General features: G+C 45.8%; 1 protein-coding gene across 3 annotated transcripts in view; it reads left to right on the top strand.

Moving 5' to 3' along the window:
- LOC121455064 (torsin-1A-interacting protein 2-like) overlaps positions 1-8899 on the top strand; it is a 28709-nt gene extending 19810 nt beyond the window's left edge. For 2 of the 3 annotated variants that reach the window (XM_041662589.1, XM_041662588.1), the window contains exons 3-6: positions 28-546; positions 1716-2234; positions 4057-4158; positions 5570-8899. In XM_041662589.1, the coding sequence (XP_041518523.1) occupies positions 28-546; positions 1716-2234; positions 4057-4158; positions 5570-6327 (1898 nt within the window). In that variant the 3' untranslated portion in view covers positions 6328-8899. The remainder of the gene's footprint in view (positions 1-27; positions 547-1715; positions 2235-4056; positions 4159-5569) is intronic. The other variant, XM_041662590.1, reaches the window with a different exon arrangement.
- Positions 8900-16802: the final 7903 nt, after the last annotated feature.

Raw genomic sequence — 16802 nt, 5'->3', positions numbered from 1 at the left:
TTTAAAATAAACATTTTATCTCACTAGACTCTCAAAAGGATTTGGAAAACGAACCCTCAGTCAGCTCTCAAGCACAGGGCACCACAGTCTCACCGAGTGACCCTGAAGAAACCCAGACTCCACCTCCTGCCTCTGATCTCAAGAGCGACCCTCATGAGGTAGGGGCCAAAGGTCAAGAGCATGCAGACACAGGTGACAGATCAGAGAGTTCAGAGGAGACGACTTCAGACAAGCGTCCGATGGATAAAGCAGAACCCAAGAGCAGCCCGAGCTCTCAGGACACAGAGCAGGGGCGCCGCCCCCCCTCGGAACACCTGGGTGGAGAGGCCCTGCATCTGGATCCTCTCTGCTCTCAAAGCAGCGAGGTGGGAAGAGGAGATGCCCAGCTGGGGAGCAGTTCTGCAGCTGCCCCCAAGGGAGCAGGAGACAGGTGGGAAGCTGCTCAGGAGCCACTTGCTGCAGACTCCACCGATGCCCAGAGTTCTGCTTATCCCAGTGCAGGCCCAGGGAGCCAGGACCACCTGAGGAGGCGACTGCCTGTGCCAGGTGAGAGACCCTCTGAGCTGCTGTCACCCTGTCTGTGTTTCCCTGGGACGGTGGAGGACCTGGAGTGAGGTTTCCAGCCTCCTATGCCAGCTCAGTCACTGTATTTACTTGCTGCCTGTACGTTTCCATTTTCTTTAGCTTCTTGTGTGTGCATCTATGTGTGAGTGTGTGTATTAGTGTCTATGTGTGTGTATGTGCGTCTATGTGTGAGTGTGTGTATCAGTGCCTGTGTGTGTGTATCAGTGCCTATGTGTGTGTGAATGCGTCTGTGTGTGTCTCTGTGTATCAGTGTCTGTGTGTGAAAGTTCATGAGACAGCTGGGGAAATGCGAATGACCTGTACTTGGCGATATTAAGAAATTATTCCTTTTTAAATATAGTAAAAGTGTTATAATTATTTTTTCTAAGAATCCTTTTCTCCTTAGAGATGTATATCCTAGTGTTCTGTCTAAAATCCTGAGATGTCTAGAACTTGCTTCAGTAAAATGATGGGAGGGAAGGGGAAAGTGAGGGAATGCAGGAAAAAAGTATACCTTGTTGTTGAGACAGTCGATCTCTGTGACGCAGGCTGGCTTTGAACTTATGATCCTCTTGCTTCAGCCTCCCAAGGGCTAGAATTACGGTAGGGTGTGTGCCATCACCCTGGCTTAAGAGGATATACTTAGAATAGCTTTTATTATTATTATTATTATAAAGTATTACTTTAGCATTTACAATTGCTTTATATCAGTATTCGCTATTAGCTTTATTAGCGTGGACAACTTGTTTTACCCTTGGTAGGAGCTCAGAGAATTAATGTTTAGGAAAAATGCCTTAAACCGGGCGGTGGTGGCGCACGCCTTTAATTCCAGCACTTGTTTTTGTTTTTGTTTTTTTTTGTTTTTCGAGACAGGGTTTCTCTGTGGTTTTGGAGCCTGTCCTGGAACTAGCTCTTGTAGACCAGGCTGGCCTCGAACTCACAGAGATCCGCCTGCCTCTGCCTCCCAAGTGCTCGAAAAAAACCAAAAGAAAAAAAAAAAAGGAAAAATGCCTTATAAATCATGAAAGGAAAAAATGTGTGTGTGTGTATGTGTAGTGTGTGTGTGTGTGTATGTGTATGTATAATTGCAGACCTTGTTAGAGTATAAAACTGTGGGTGAAATATTTAAAATAAACATTTTATCTCACTAGACTCTCAAAAGGATTTGGAAAACGAACCCTCAGTCAGCTCTCAAGCACAGGGCACCACAGTCTCACCGAGTGACCCTGAAGAAACCCAGACTCCACCTCCTGCCTCTGATCTCAAGAGCGACCCTCATGAGGTAGGGGCCAAAGGTCAAGAGCATGCAGACACAGGTGACAGATCAGAGAGTTCAGAGGAGACGAATTCAGACAAGCGTCCGATGGATAAAGCAGAACCCAAAAGCAGCCCGAGCTCTCAGGACACAGAGCAGGAGCGCCGCCCCTCCTCGGAACACCTGGGTGGAGAGGCCCTGCATCTGGATCCTCTCTGCTCTCAAAGCAGCGAGGTGGGAAGAGGAGATGCCCAGCTGGGGAGCAGTTCTGCAGCTGCCCCCAAGGGAGCAGGAGACAGGTGGGAAGCTGCTCAGGAGCCACTTGCTGCAGACTCCACCGATGCCCAGAGTTCTGCTTATCCCAGTGCAGGCCCAGGGAGCCAGGACCACTTGAGGAGGCGACTGCCTGTGCCAGGTGAGAGACCCTCTGAGCTGCTGTCACCCTGTCTGTGTTTCCCTGGGACGGTGGAGGACCTGGAGTGAGGTTTCCAGCCTCCTATGCCAGCTCAGTCACTGTATTTACTTGCTGCCTGTACGTTTCCATTTTCTTTAGCTTCTTGTGTGTGCATCTATGTGTGAGTGTGTGTATTAGTGTCTATGTGTGTGTATGTGCGTCTATGTGTGAATATTTGTATCAGTGCCTGTGTGTGTATGTGCCTCTATGTGTGAGTGTGTATGTGCGTCTATGTGTGAGTGTGTGTATCAGTGCCTGTGTGTGTGTGAATGTGTCTGTGTGTGTCTCTGTGTATCAGTGTCTGTGTGTGTGCATGTGCGTCTATGTGTGAGTGTGTATATCAGTGTCTGTGTATGTGCGTCTATGTGTGAGTGTGTCTATCAGTGTCTGTGTATGTGTGTATTTGTGTGTGTGCAGGCACCACAGTGTACTTCATTGATGTCAAAGGACAACTTGCGTAAATCTATTCAGCTTTTCTGGAATCTGAACTTCGGTTATCAGGCATGTCACTGTTACCCACTGAGCCATCTGTCTCTCCCCCCCCCCCCCTCTCTCTCTCTCTCTCTCTCTCTTTTTTTTTTTGTTTATTTGTATTTTGGAGTCTGTCGTGGAACTGTCTCTTGTAGACCAGGCTGGCCTCGAACTCACAGAGATCCGCCTGCCTTCGCCTCCCAAGTTCTGGGATTAAAGGTGTGCCTCACCACAGCCCAGCTCCACTGAGATATCTTGATAGCCTACAAATTGCCTTTTTAGATGTTTTGCCTGCAAGTATGTCTGTGTATCATGTGCATGACAAGTACTCAAAGTAGTCAGGAGCGGATGTCAGTTCCCCTGAAACTGGAATTAGATGTGGTGTGCGCCACCATGCAGATATTGGGAATTGAACTCAGGACCTCTGGAAGAGCAGCAAGTGCTCTTAATCACTGAGCCATTTCTCCAGCTCCACCAACTGCATTTTAAAATATTTTTATTTGCTGTTTATATTAATGCAATATAATAAAAAAGAAACACAACTTAAGAAACCTTACTTTTATTTCTTATGACGCTATTTAATTTATTATTTTCAATTGAAAATTTTCAATTTTCTTGTCCTTTGTAAAACAAAATATCGTGTAAATCAACAGGCAAATGTGTATAAATCAACACGAATGCACACATGTTGATGCTTGGTTGGTGTTTGTCGTTGCTCTTGTTTTGAGATAGTATCCCATTCTATAGCCCAAGTTGACCTCAGACTCATAGTGATCCTCCTGCCTCAGCCTTCTGGGATCCAGGATTGCAGCATGCACAGCCTACTCACCGAAGAGACCAGTCTGAAATGTCCACATTCTAGTAGTGTTCATCAAGGACTTGGCGATTCTAGTGCAGATCCCCATGCCTAGTACATCTCATGCATTCTCATCAGAATATCTGGACCGAAGCACTTAGCTCATGTCTTTCTTTGTGTTTCTCTGGCATCCAACACATAGGTACAACTTTATGAATAGTTTTTGATTGAGAAAATGAATGAATGAATGAACGAACAAATGATGAATGCAATTGGTTGAACCATTATCTACAATTACAATTTCACCATTGTAGAGGTTCACTGTGGGTAGGGAAATAAAACTGTGGTTTGAATGTAGTGTGTGTTGGCAGAGGGGAGAACTAATGGGCAATTTTGGCTTCATAAAAGGAAAAACTGCAAAGTATAGGAATCCCGTCATGTAATTGGGCTAGAGGTAAAAGACACTACCCACTTTTATGGTGTACTGTCTACAAACAACATTCCTTCTCACCCTAGAGGATGGAAGTCCTGAAGAAGAAATGCAGTCAGTGAAGGAAAAGGAAGAGGCTGCACAGGAAAGACTGAGGAAGACAGACAGCAGGAGTCTCTGGAGCTATGGTGAGAACAAACCTAATTCTGCTATATTCACAGATCCTCAGAGAAAATGCCTAGGAAGCTCTTTCATTTCATTTTAACTTTAATTATATATATATGTTTGGTAAATTCAATAAAATAGAGCAATAAAGTTGTAAAGTTTTTCCTCCAGGGCTACTGTTTGATATTTTGTTTAACAAATAGACATTCTCACAGTTAGAAAACCTGCTGCTTCTCCCCGACCCCTAATGGGGGACTGAATTAGGGCCTTGTGCATGCTCGCCAAACACTGAACGACTGAGCTACCTCTCTAGTGGCTGAAAGCACTATCTAGAAGACAAGAAACCGAAGCTGCCTTTTGCTTTGTTTTGCTTTGTTGAGGCAGGGCTTTGCCAGGTTGTCCTGACTCGGGTTCACGCAGCCCAGGACTCTTCAGACACATGGTGGTATTCCTGCCTCAGCCTCCAGAAGCTGCCTCTCCAATCAGTGTAGTAATATTTGTGGCGGGGCTGAGTCCCCAGCACCCCGGCTGCCTGCTAGCTTATGCCCCGAAATAACAACACACAAATTGTGTTCATTTAAACACTGCTTGGCCCATTAGCTCTAGCCCTTACTGGCTAATTCTGATATCCCGATCAACCCATCTCTAATAAACTTGTGTAGCACCGGTCTTACCGGGAAGGATTCAGCATGTCTGACCTGGCGGCTTGCTCCATCGTGAATGCTTCAGAGAGCAGAGCTATTGCGTCTACCCAGGAGAGGGGAACATGGCGTCTCTGAGCTCACTTCCTCTTCCTCCCAGCATTCTGTTCTATTTACTCCTCCCACCTATGTTTTAACCTATAAGGGCCAAGCAGTTTCTTTATTGCTTAACCAATGAAATCAACAGATTGATATATGACACTCCCACATCAAGTCAGAGGCTGCTGCTGTCTCAGATCGCACACTCAAGTTGTTTGCTTTCCCTTTTGAGACAGTCTCCGTGTGTAGGGCAGGCGTCACAGTCCGTCCTCCCAGGTGCCAAGATGTGGTGTGCCACCCTGTCTGGGTCATCTGGGGCTGCAGAATGCTCTGCTCTGGCCAGTGTGGACTTTAGAGAGTGGGAGAAAGTTCTCAGGACTGCCTTTCAAAGGCTTCCTTGATGGGAGCAAAGTATATGAATGACTTTGACATGGATGGTGTATCTTCAAGAGATTAAAGAAGGTATTTCCATCAGACTTTGTGTTTTATTTCTTTCTGTGTAGACCATACTAGCCTCAAATTCATGACGATCCTCCTGCCTCAGCTTCTGTTAGACATTAAGTGTGAAAATGTAGGAGAGTCAGGCAAAGGGAATTTAGTATTGCCCGAAGATTTGATAGAACCCGTGTCTCTGCTCCCACAAGCGCTGTTTCTGACTTACGTTCTCGTCTTCTGTTTTCTTCTCATCGATCAGGTCCTATGTTTCTCGGCCTCCTGATTGTGGCTCTTGTGCTACATTCCGTCAACAGCTACTATTTCTCCCCGGCCCAGCAAGTGCCCCAGAACCCAGCTTTGGAAGCTTTCCTGGCTCAGTTTAGCCAGCTGAAGGATAAATTTCCAGGTCAGAGTTCCTTTCTGTGGCAGCGAGGACGGAAGTTTCTCCAGAAGCACCTCAATGCTTCAAACCCCACTGAGCCTGCCACCGTCATCTTTACAGCTGCTCGAGAGGGACGGGAGACCCTCAAGTGTCTGAGCCACCATGTTGCCAACGCCTACACCTCTGCCCAGAAAGTGTCCGCTGTCTCCATAGACGGAGCCGAAAGAGCCCTGCAGGACAGTGACACCATCAAGCTGTGGGTTGACTTGGAGCTTAGTAATGGTTTTGAGAATGGCCATAAGGCTGCTGTCGTCCACCGCTTCGAATCCCTTCCTGCAGGCTCCACCCTGATCTTCTATAAGTACTGTGACCATGAGAATGCGGCTTTTAAAGACGTGGCCCTCGTCCTGACGGTCCTGCTGGAGGAGGAGACATTAGCAGCAAGCGTAGGCCCCAGGGAAACGGAAGAGAAAGTGAGGGATTTACTCTGGGCTAAGTTCACCAACTCTGAAACTCCCAGCTCCTTCAGCCACATGGACTCAGACAAACTGAGTGGGCTGTGGAGTCGCATTTCCCACCTGGTGCTGCCCGTCCAGCCCGTCAAGAACATAGAAGAGCAAGGCTGCCTTTTGTGAAGCCAGGCCCAGCCCAGCTCCGGTCCCCTGGGGGGAGGTGGTTAGTTAGCAGTTAGCATGTGGCAGGAAACAGCTGAGAAAAGGAGCTTTTCTTTTTTTTTCTTTTTACTTTTATGAAAACTTTCTAGTCTAAACTTTGATAAAGCCAACAATTGGCCTGATGGTTGGTTTTCTTTGCCTTTTTAAGCAAATCAGGCCTAAAATACAACATGAATCATAACACTGAGGGATTGTTTAAATCTCCGTGGGCTGAATCACTGCATAGGAAGATCTGATTTTCAGAGGAACCGCAGCATGACCGCTGCCTTGGGAGGACTCCAAAGGGCCTCGGACTAGTAATTCCAATGATTTCAGGGAACTCTTCTGCCACTTATTAAGTATTTTTAAGGTTTACTTTAATAATTTAGTTGTGGGGTTGTATCTTACACAGATTTGCACTTTGAATAGATGAAAACAGGAAGCTAAAATTACCCTACAAATCCTACCTAAAAACTTGGTGCATGTCTGCTTTTATTCCATCAATGAGCTGAGGGAAAGACGGCTTTGTTAAAAGAAAGTGTTCCTGAGTTGGAATCAATGTAGTAATTGGTAGAGTCCCTGGAGGTGAGGAAATCCCAACTGGCTGTATCGTTTCTCTGTGCCCACCAGCAGCCCCTTGCTTCACATCTCCGCTCCTGGCTGCTATAGTTGGGGTTCTCTGTTAAGACTTCAGTGGAACTCAGTTTCACTGATAAGGAAGTTTGAAAACCACTGATGAAGTGAAAAGCATATTCTAAATATACAAACTTGGGTAGGAAGAGATGAAAGTGGTAGAGCTTAGGAGTCAGGAGATGAAGTGAGGTTGGTTGTAGAGGGTGGTAGAGACCTACAGAAGGCCTACTATACTGTAGGCTGTAGAGACATGGCCTCTGGCTGGTTCATTCTGTTCATTGCTTCTGCTGCCGAGGCTGGAATGTCGCAACTGTCTGTGACGAGCATTGAGTGCTGTTTCAGACAAGACGTCAGTGTCAACTAACTGGCATAACTTTACCAAATGGGATTTCGTTTCTTGACAGCTAGTTAGAAATGCCATTAGGGAAGGAATTGGAGAAATGCAAGAGGATGTTCTACATAGGGAAGAGAGAGAGTGTGTGGCCAACAGCACATCCTGTGGTCCCATGATTGTTAGCCTGGGGCCAATAGCAGCTGATCCGCACACAAAGGCTAAAGTAAAACTCTAGTAAAATAACCCCATCCACAAAAGTCTGTTCCATTACGTGGATGGGAACAGCCCTGGAATTTTGCACTAGGATTTGGCTCGTCTGCTGCTATGAGATCATGCATATAATTAAGAAGTTAAGTTATTGAGTGTGGAGGGAGTTTAGGGAACACTAAGATGTCTATTGATAGTTAAAGGATCACAAAGACCTGGGGTAGGGAGTGAGCTGAAAGTGTTTGCCACAGAAAGATCGTAGACTGGCTTTGGACGGAGCCTTTGCTGCACTAGGGTGGAGGAACACAGGAAGAAACGGTACATTTGCGATTCTGAAGGACTCTTGTAATAGATTTGAGAAAAGACCTAAACCCAAAGTTTAAGCATAGTGAATAGAATTTGAGTGTCAACCCAGTGTAGACAGAGGGACTGGAGAAAAATCTGTGTGACATCATTTGTTTTTTTTTCTGTATTTCTAGACTTCTCTTTGTTTGTTTTGAATGCTAGTGGCTTGTATAGCCCTGGCTGGCCTGGTCCTCACTCTGTGGCCAAGGGGGACTTTGAAGTTAGAGTAATTTCTCATGCCTCAGTTCCCTGAATGTTGGGGTTATAGGTTTATGCCGCCATACCTAGCTTTAATCTCAGCCCTTATCCAAGTATCACTTCACAGAAAACCAAGGGTGCCTTCAGAACTTCGTGTTGGCCTTTGACCTGCGCTACCTCAGGCTGCAGAAGAAGTGGTCTAAAGTGTTTGTACGCAGTCTGTGTCCATGGCTCAGATCACAGGTGGAACAAGTTTCTTCATTTGGTTGAATATAGCTTTACATCATTTGCTGCCAACATAAATTTAGGATATAATTCATTTCTAAAATTTAATTAATTTTAATTGTTTTACTGTTGACTTTATTAAAATACTTTTCATTCTATACATTAGTGCAATCAACTGAGACTTGTCAGTTTTCTATCCACTATTTCAAAACCCTTTTTTTATTTAATTTTTTTCAATACTGGGGATTGAATCCAGGGCCTTGATATTCAAGAAAAGTGCTCTACCACTAAGCTACATCCCCAGACCTCTTAAAAATTATTTTGAAAAGAGTAATATATTTGTTTGGGCTCAAAACAAAGGATTTTTTGTTTTTGATACAGAGTCCAAACTACATAGCCCAAACTAGTGATTCTCAGGCCTTAGACTTCTAGCTTCTACATGATAGAATTATAGAAGTGTGCCACTACACTAGCTTCATGTAATTACTTTTTTAAACAAAAATATATTTTAAAATGTACATATAATTAAAATTTAACGTGAGCTGGGTGATGGTGGCACACGCCTTTAATCCCAGCACTCAGGAGGCAGAGGCAGGTTGATCTTTGTGGGTTCGAGACCAGCCTGGTCTACAAGAGCTATTCCAGGGAAGGCCTGAAAGCCACAGAGAAACCCTGTTTCAAAAAAAAAGAAAAAGAAAAAAAAAAGAAAAGAAAAAAGGAAAAAAATCTGATGTACTGCCTTCTAGTGCATTGTTCTTCACATTTTTCTTATTTGTGATAATTTGCTTGCCTTAGAAAAATTATTTGCAGCTATATGACAGAAAACGTCATGTTTGAACGTCACAGTTTACTACCACCATACATACATATTTACACACACACACACACACACATTATTTGTTTTGGTGCGGGAGAATTGTCTGTATTCTGTCAATCATGTTATAAATAAATGCTGATTGGCCAGGCAGGAAATACAGGCGGGAAAACCAGACAGGAAGCAAAAATGATGTAAGAACAGGAGAATTCTGGGAAGGAGGAAGCTGATTCCTCCCACTCCTACCCAGACCACCAAAGCAACAGGATGTGATCTACCCCACTGAAAAAAGGTACTCAGCCACATGGCTAACATAGATCAGAAAAATGGGTTATCAAGATGTGAGAGTTAGCCAGTGAGAGGCTAGAGCCAATCAGTTTATAATTTATGGAGACCTATGTGTGATTTTTCTCTGGGGCTAAACAATTGAGGGGGACCTGGTAGGAGGACAAAAACCCCAACAACAAACAAGCCAGGCCTGTCCATGTTACATTGTTTGTTTGTTTATTTAATGGGAATCCTTTCTTGAGTAATACCAAGAAGCAAGCAGGGTGAGAATTAGAAACTGGACTTGGATTTTTCCCTTTCAGGTAAAAAAAAGCTTTCAGAGATTAACAAAGAAGTTCTAGAGAGTTGTTTCCACTGAAATAATTTTAGTAAATTTTACCTGGAAGCCCTCAGGCGTAGGGTAGTGAGGCTCGGCCTGTGGCCCAAGAGCTGGCTGATGAGAGAGCACCGTCTCACAGCCTTTGGTTTGTGCTTAGCCTTGTGAGCTCTGCTGTTAGGCTGTGACCGACAGATGTGGCCTGCGAAGGTGAGGGTACCACAGCAAGATGACTTCACCAGCACTCTTACTTCCTCTGTCTACCAAGGTTTCCTAACTGCCAATTTTGCCTCTATGCATTTGCCAATCTAATGGCTTTGACAGTATTGATGTCAGACTTGCTCGTGCCTCCATGACTGCTTTTTGCATATGTTTCCATAATGATGATGTTGACTGTGCCTTATTCAATTTTTGGTTGATACACAAATAAATCTCCTTAATTTTTCCTACTTGACTTCTTTTTGACTAAAATTTCCAAAATACAAGAGTTACAGAAATGGGCGTTGTGGCCGTTAATGGTGGGAATGGTCAGGAGTCTCCTGGAAGCATCAAGTGGCGTTGGTGGCCATCAGTGAAGAGGTGCAGGGTGCCTGAACACTTGTGACTGTGTAGCCATCTGTTCCCACTGTACCTGGCTCTCTCTTGACTAGGGGAAGAGTGACGTAGGAAACACAGCCTTGGGAGTTGTTCCGAACATGGGGTGTGCCGACTGGGATGTATTAAATTTGTGCATGAGTTGAACATCTTGTATGCTGGAAGTAGGGAGGTGGTTTGTGTTAAACTTAGGCTCCAGGAAGACAGTTTCGTAAAGTGCCCGCTGCACAGCGTGATGACTGGAGTTTGGATCCCAGCACACACAGGACAAGTTGGGCTTCTTGCAAGTAATGGAATCTTGACACCCAGGGAGGGATCTGACACCAGGCATACACTAAGATCCACACACATGCAAATAAATCTAAAAGCAACTGCATGGCAGCACGTATCCGTAGATCCAGTTCTTAGGAAGGTAGGAACTTCTGGGACTCACTGACCAACTAGCCCAGCTGAACCTGTAAATTCTAGATTGAATGAAAGACCCTCTCAAAAAAGGTGGGGTGCAGTTGAGGAAGACATTTGACATCGATCTCTGATACACACACACACACACACACACACGCCAGCCCTAGTGGTAGCTCAGCTGGTAAAATGCTTTCCCTGGAAGCGCAGTGACCTGAGTTCACTCTTCACAACACCTCATTTAAAAAGAGGCTGGGTGTAGTGGCACAGGCTGGTTAGCCCAGCACTGGGAAAGCAAGAGACAGATCCCTGGGACTCTAGGGCCAGCCAGTCTAGTCCACTTGTCACACGCCAGGCCTATCTCAAATAACAAGACGGGCTGTACCTGAGGAAGGACACATGCACACAGCAGAAAAAAGGAAAAATTCGCTCTGAGAATGTTGCCACACCGGAATGAATACAAGCCCTGGATTCCCTGCTTCTGGTTCTCCCTGCTCTTCCTCTGGTGGTGTTGGGCCCTCCTGTCGACCCTCAGCTCAGACCAAGGTGTTTCTTCACCAATTTCCTATTTGATTCTTGTAATTTAGGAAAACATTTTCAGGAGGTAGCATAACTTAACTTTCGATAACCAGAGTGCAGATGAGTCTGCTCGCAGAGAATAGGGCTTCTTAGATGCGGTCCAAATAGTTACCGTGAAGTAGCAGCATGGAGGTGGTTTTATTTTTTAACTGTTTAAGTTGAAAGGCTAGAAATGTACTCCTAAACACAAACTGGGTAGTAGTCGAATTTTTAGGCAATATATTCAAAGTTGAGATAATAAAAACTTTAAAACAAAACAAAATTAAGCCCTTCTATTGAGATAGCCCTGGTGGAAGCCTGAACTATTAGGAGCTCCAGAGATGGCTCAGGGGTTAAGACCGCTTTCTGCTCTTGTAGAGGATGGGATTGCAGGTGTACACCTTTGTGCCATGCTGGTTTGTTTGTTTCTGTTTTTGTCAATTTACATTCCAAAAGATGTTTCCAAGTAAACTGATATGAAAACCATCCCTGAAAAGTGGGAGTGTGTGCTGGGTCAAATTCCTAGCAACCACATTTGGTAGCTCAGTCATCCAACTCCAGTTCTAGGGGACAAACATACACATAAATAAAAATGTTTAAAAATAGACGAACTGTCAATATAATAATACTATGAGATTATTTCCTGAGATGTCCTGAGTTTCGAGTTTTCATTTGGGTTGATACTAAATCTACAAAAAACAAAAATAGATAAGCTAGGGACTGGAGAGATGGCTTGGGGTTTAGGAGCACTTGCTGATCTTGGGGAGGACCCAGGTTTGGTGCCCAGCATCCACATGGTTAGCCTTCCACTCTTCCAGTCTAGGAACTATAAGGAGGGTTTCTGGGGCAGAGATTTCTGGCGAGAAGACCGTGGTGGCAGTGAGAAGGAAGGTGGTGGTATTTGGACATTAGTGGATGGCTTTTCCCTGGAGACCCATAAGTTCTGGCCTGCCTGAGCCATCTGTCATCCACCCCATAGCCCGGGACCTCAGTGTGCCCACAGACTAGGAAGGAGGTCCTATCCCACTACTGTCTGGCAAACAGCCTTGCACTTCCAGCTTGTCTTCTGGGCCTTTCTGTCCTATATCCATATCTGAGTCTGTCCATTGTTAACCCCAACTCCGTTTTCATCTTCAGTAAGCTGCCTGCTCAGGTCTCCCTGCTCTGCCCATCTGGGTAGGCTGTAGAACTGTCTTCAGCTTTGGAACAATCGTGGTGATGGTCTCTCAATATTGTAAACCTGTGTCATGGCATCCTATGTACACTTCAGAATGGTCCAAAATACACATTTGGGGTGATTTTTCTTTTACCACCACAAGAAATATTTTTTAATTCATACAGTACAGGCCCGTGTTGTCTGATACCTGGTTTTCCAGCCAGGTCTTCTGCCCTTGGTCTTGTGAGAATATTGTCTCTCTTCCTGTTTAGAGGTATCAGAGAGCCTTAGTGCCGGTCATGCTCTTACTCCAGATCCAGAGCCGTGAGCAGTGCAGCTTCTCCAGCACCACTGATGTGCCCACGGGGCCACGCTTGGCTCATGCCACACATCTTTCCCACGTGAGTCTGTATCAGATGACCCAGCACACACTCCCACTTTGCAGGGATGATTTTTATATAAGTTTACTTGGAAAAATCTTTTGGAATGTAACTTGACAAAAGAAAAAAAAAACAGGACATGAAGGTGTAGGCTTGCTATCCTAGCGCAGGAGCAGAGGCAAGGGTCAAGGAGTTCAAGGTTGTGTTCAGCTACAAGGGTTGTTTGTTTGTGTCTGGGGGATAGTCTATGTAGCTCTGACTGTCCCAGAACTTGGATACATAGATCAGGCTGGCCTCGACCTCACAGAGAACCAACTGCCTTTGCCTCCTGAGCGTTGGATTAAAGGCGTGCACCATCCAGCCTGGCCACCTGGGCTACATGTGATCCCTGACTCAAAACAACAGCAACAAAATCAAAGTGACATAATAAGGAATAAATTGGAAAGACTTCATTTCTGGCCTTTCCTTATTCTCTCTCCGTAGGTCGGTCTCTCTCTCTCTCTCTCTCTCTCTCTCTCTCTCTCTCTCTCTCTCTCGTGTGTGTGTGTTGAGGGTTAGACATGTGCCCGTGTGTGTGCCTATCTGTGCACACAGAGGTAGGAGAAGGATGCTGGTTAGCCTGCTCTGTCATTCTCTTTCAACTCCTTCTAGCTCTGCCCTTTCAGTGCTAAGTTTGCAGGCACACATTCAGCCACATCAGGCTTTTTACATGGGTGTTGGGGATTTGAACCCAGGTATTCATGCTTGCACAACAAGCATTCTTACCCACTGAGCCATCTCTCCAGGCCCTCCACAGAAGACTTATAAAATGATTTATCTTTGTTTTATTTTTGTGTATGAATGTTTTTCCTTCAAGTATATCTGTGTACATGTCCGTGTAGTGCCTACAGAGGCCGGAAGAGACCATCAGATCCCTAAACTGAAGTTACAGACAGTTGTGAACACCATGTGGGTGCTGAACCACCAGCATATGTAACCACTTAACTATCTCTCTAGTCCCTAACCGGAGACTTTTATTTATTTTTTATTGGTGTGTGCAACCTTGAAATTTTTTTATCTCATGTTTTATGTTACAATGTTCATCTATTTTTAACATTTTTTTTTTTGAGACAGGGTTTCTCTGTAGCTTTGGAGCCTGTCCTGGAACTAGCTCTTGTAGACCAGGCTGGCCTCGAACTCACAGAGATCCGCCTATCTCTGCCTCCCGAGTTCTGGGATTAAAGGTGTGTGCCACCACCCCTTGGCCTTATTTTTAAAAATTCTTAATTTTTTTCCTCTTAGCTCCTCCCCATTGACTGTTCTCAGTACCTGACTCATTCTCCTCATGAACAGGGCAGAGAGGAAGGGGAGAGAATTCAGGTTGAGGACCAATAGGACCGTGAGATTCTCAATAGCTGGAAGCCTGAGACATGGATCTTATTAATCATTCTTTTGGTTTGGGGATGGAGTTCAGAGGACCTTAGGAGAAGGTGGGGGTTCTAGTTTAATTTTAAAACGTTTATTGACTCTCTCAAGGGGACTTCTCTTTTGTTAGGTCTAGGAGCAAGAGTGAATTTCCCAGTAGGTCCAAGGCAGAAGCCCTGGGCTGCCCTGATGTGGGTTGACAGGAGTGGACAGAAGTTCGGTTTGTGCCAAAGGACCAGAGTTGGAGCCTGCGGTTTCTCTGTCCCCAGCACAGGCGCATGTCATTTTAGGTACCCCAGGTACTCAGGGCGACTCAGCCACCTAGCAGCTGGTGCCCATCCTGGGGAGATGGGAACTGTCACCCCTATTTGGACTCTGGATGTGGTTGGTATGTGGGAGATGGGGCCCACGGTGACAAGACAGAGAGGAAGTATGGTGGCCAAATGTTTCGCTGAGGCCTGAATCAAGTCTCTCTCAGGTTTGGTAAAGGACCCCTTTGGGAGCCGGTACACCCAGGATTGTGGGGGGAGTCTTACAGAAGGAGACATGACTTCCTCCATGGTTGGGGCAAGGGTCATGGCAGGATATTCATTCTTTACATTTCTGGAACAGGTCAGGGCTACTCAAAAGAGGAGTTGATGAGAAACTATCCTTCTTAATCAATCATCAGAATTTTTTTTTTGTCCTGAATACATCAGGATATTTCCTGAACAATAACGTCACAGATCTACAGAGGCATCAGGACTCTACAGGGTTGGAATAACCCCTAACCAAGTAACTCTCCGCCCCCCTAAGCCTTAGGGCCTAAGGCTTGTTGAAACTCCTGCCCCTGTGTTGAAACTCCAGGTCTTTCCCCTCACTGCCCTTTCAAACTCAGTCTCCCACTATGACCCGCATCCTGATAGCCTGGGCAGGTAGATTCTGAAGATAAAGCAGCCTCCTCTGGATAAACAACTCCAGGAGGAGAAACTGAAGGTTTGCAAGTACCCTGGCATTTTAACTTCCCAGTTCCCAAACCTCCTACACAAACCCAGAGTTTTTCCTTCCCTTTTGGCAGACACCTTTCCCCTTTCCTGCGGTGTCTATCCCCGCTCCTCCCATACCTCTCCCTATCCTCCCTACCCCCCAGGTCACACTGGCCTCTTTTTTGCCTCCTGTTTCTAAGTTGCCTTGGAAATCTAGCACTTGGCCTGCAGGTTACTATTCTCAGGGCCTTCCCGCCTTCCCACCTAGTCCTCCCACCTGAGACACGGGGCATCGCTTCTCTCCTGAGACACAGGGCATCGTTTCTCTCATCCCCTTTCTTCTTCCCACTTACACCTGGACAGAGCAGTGGTCTGAGTCTGAGAAACGTCAAGGATTGTCATGGAAAAAAACAACTGAGCCCAGATGGTTGCTCCACAAGCCTGAGGCCAAACGGCCGAGCAGTTCTTCCTTTCAGGGTGTCCTAGGGTGATGGGAGCCAGGCGCCATAAAAATGTGCTTGAGGCTCTCTGGTTCTCAGAACTGAACCACGTTAGCAGAACAGAAGACAGATGCTCCCTGAGGCAAAACTGCACTTCAGCTGATACTGGAGGAAGGCTCTGTCTCAGCACAGGAATGCCTTGGCCACCCAGCTGCAGCCCACCCAGTAAGAGTCATGGCCCTGAGGTGGAGAGAGCTTCTCTTCTAAACCCTTGAGCAACAGAAACGCAGACACACTGATTTCATCCCTGACCTTTCGTTGTTATTTCGGTTTTTTTTTTTTTTGACAGAGTTTTTCTCTGTAGAGCTCACTCTGTAGACCAGGCTACCTTTGAACTCAGATACCTGCCTGCCTCTGCTTCCTGGTGCTGGGACTAAAGGCACGTACCTTGGGACTAAAGGCACGTACCTTGGGACTAAAGGCACGTACCTTGGAACTAAAGGCTCGTACCTTGGGACTAAAGGCACGCACCTCTCCCAGCTTCATCCCTGACCTTTCCTGTCTGCGTACAAAGCTAGTTATCTGCTCCCTAGCCTCCATTCCTTCTCTCTTGTTTTGTAGTCCCTGCAACTGTCTCCCTTCTCCCCTTCCCATGCCACCCAGGACTGGTTGTGTAACTGTGAAGTCTTCTGAGAAACAATGATTAGACCCGAAAGTAGAGGGGTGGGGAAACCGCGGGCCTGGAAAGCTTGGGGGGCATCAGTTGTACTGCTCTCTGGTGAATTCGTCATTCTAGCCAAGATACCTGTAAGAACTGCCAAATAGATACTGCAAAACGTTTGTTTAGGACAAGAAATTCACATCTTTTTTATCTCCTCACCAAGTAAGACTTTCTTGTCTTGTCTGTTTTGTTTCTTTTTTTTTTTTTTTTTTGTTTTTCAAGACAGGATTTCTCTGTGAAACAGCCCTGGCTGTCCTGGAACTCACTCTGTAGACCAGGCTGGCCTCGAACTCACAGAGATCCGCCTGCCTCTGCCTCCCAAGTGCTGGGTTTAAAGGCGTGCGCCACCACCGACCAGCCCAGACAAGACTTTTAATCAAAAAAATTTTAATAACCTTTCCACCCAGCAAAATATTTGTTTACACAAAGGCCGTTCTGTATTCTGGGAACTCTATGGCCCTGGAAGAGTGACCCCTG

Source organism: Microtus oregoni, unplaced genomic scaffold (genome assembly GCF_018167655.1).
Source record: "Microtus oregoni isolate MIOR12 unplaced genomic scaffold, Mior012 000013F_ref0000133, whole genome shotgun sequence".
Taxonomy (NCBI): domain Eukaryota; kingdom Metazoa; phylum Chordata; class Mammalia; order Rodentia; family Cricetidae; genus Microtus; species Microtus oregoni.
The sequence above is the reverse complement of the archived record's forward strand: the minus strand, read 5'-3'. Positions and strand labels throughout refer to the sequence as shown.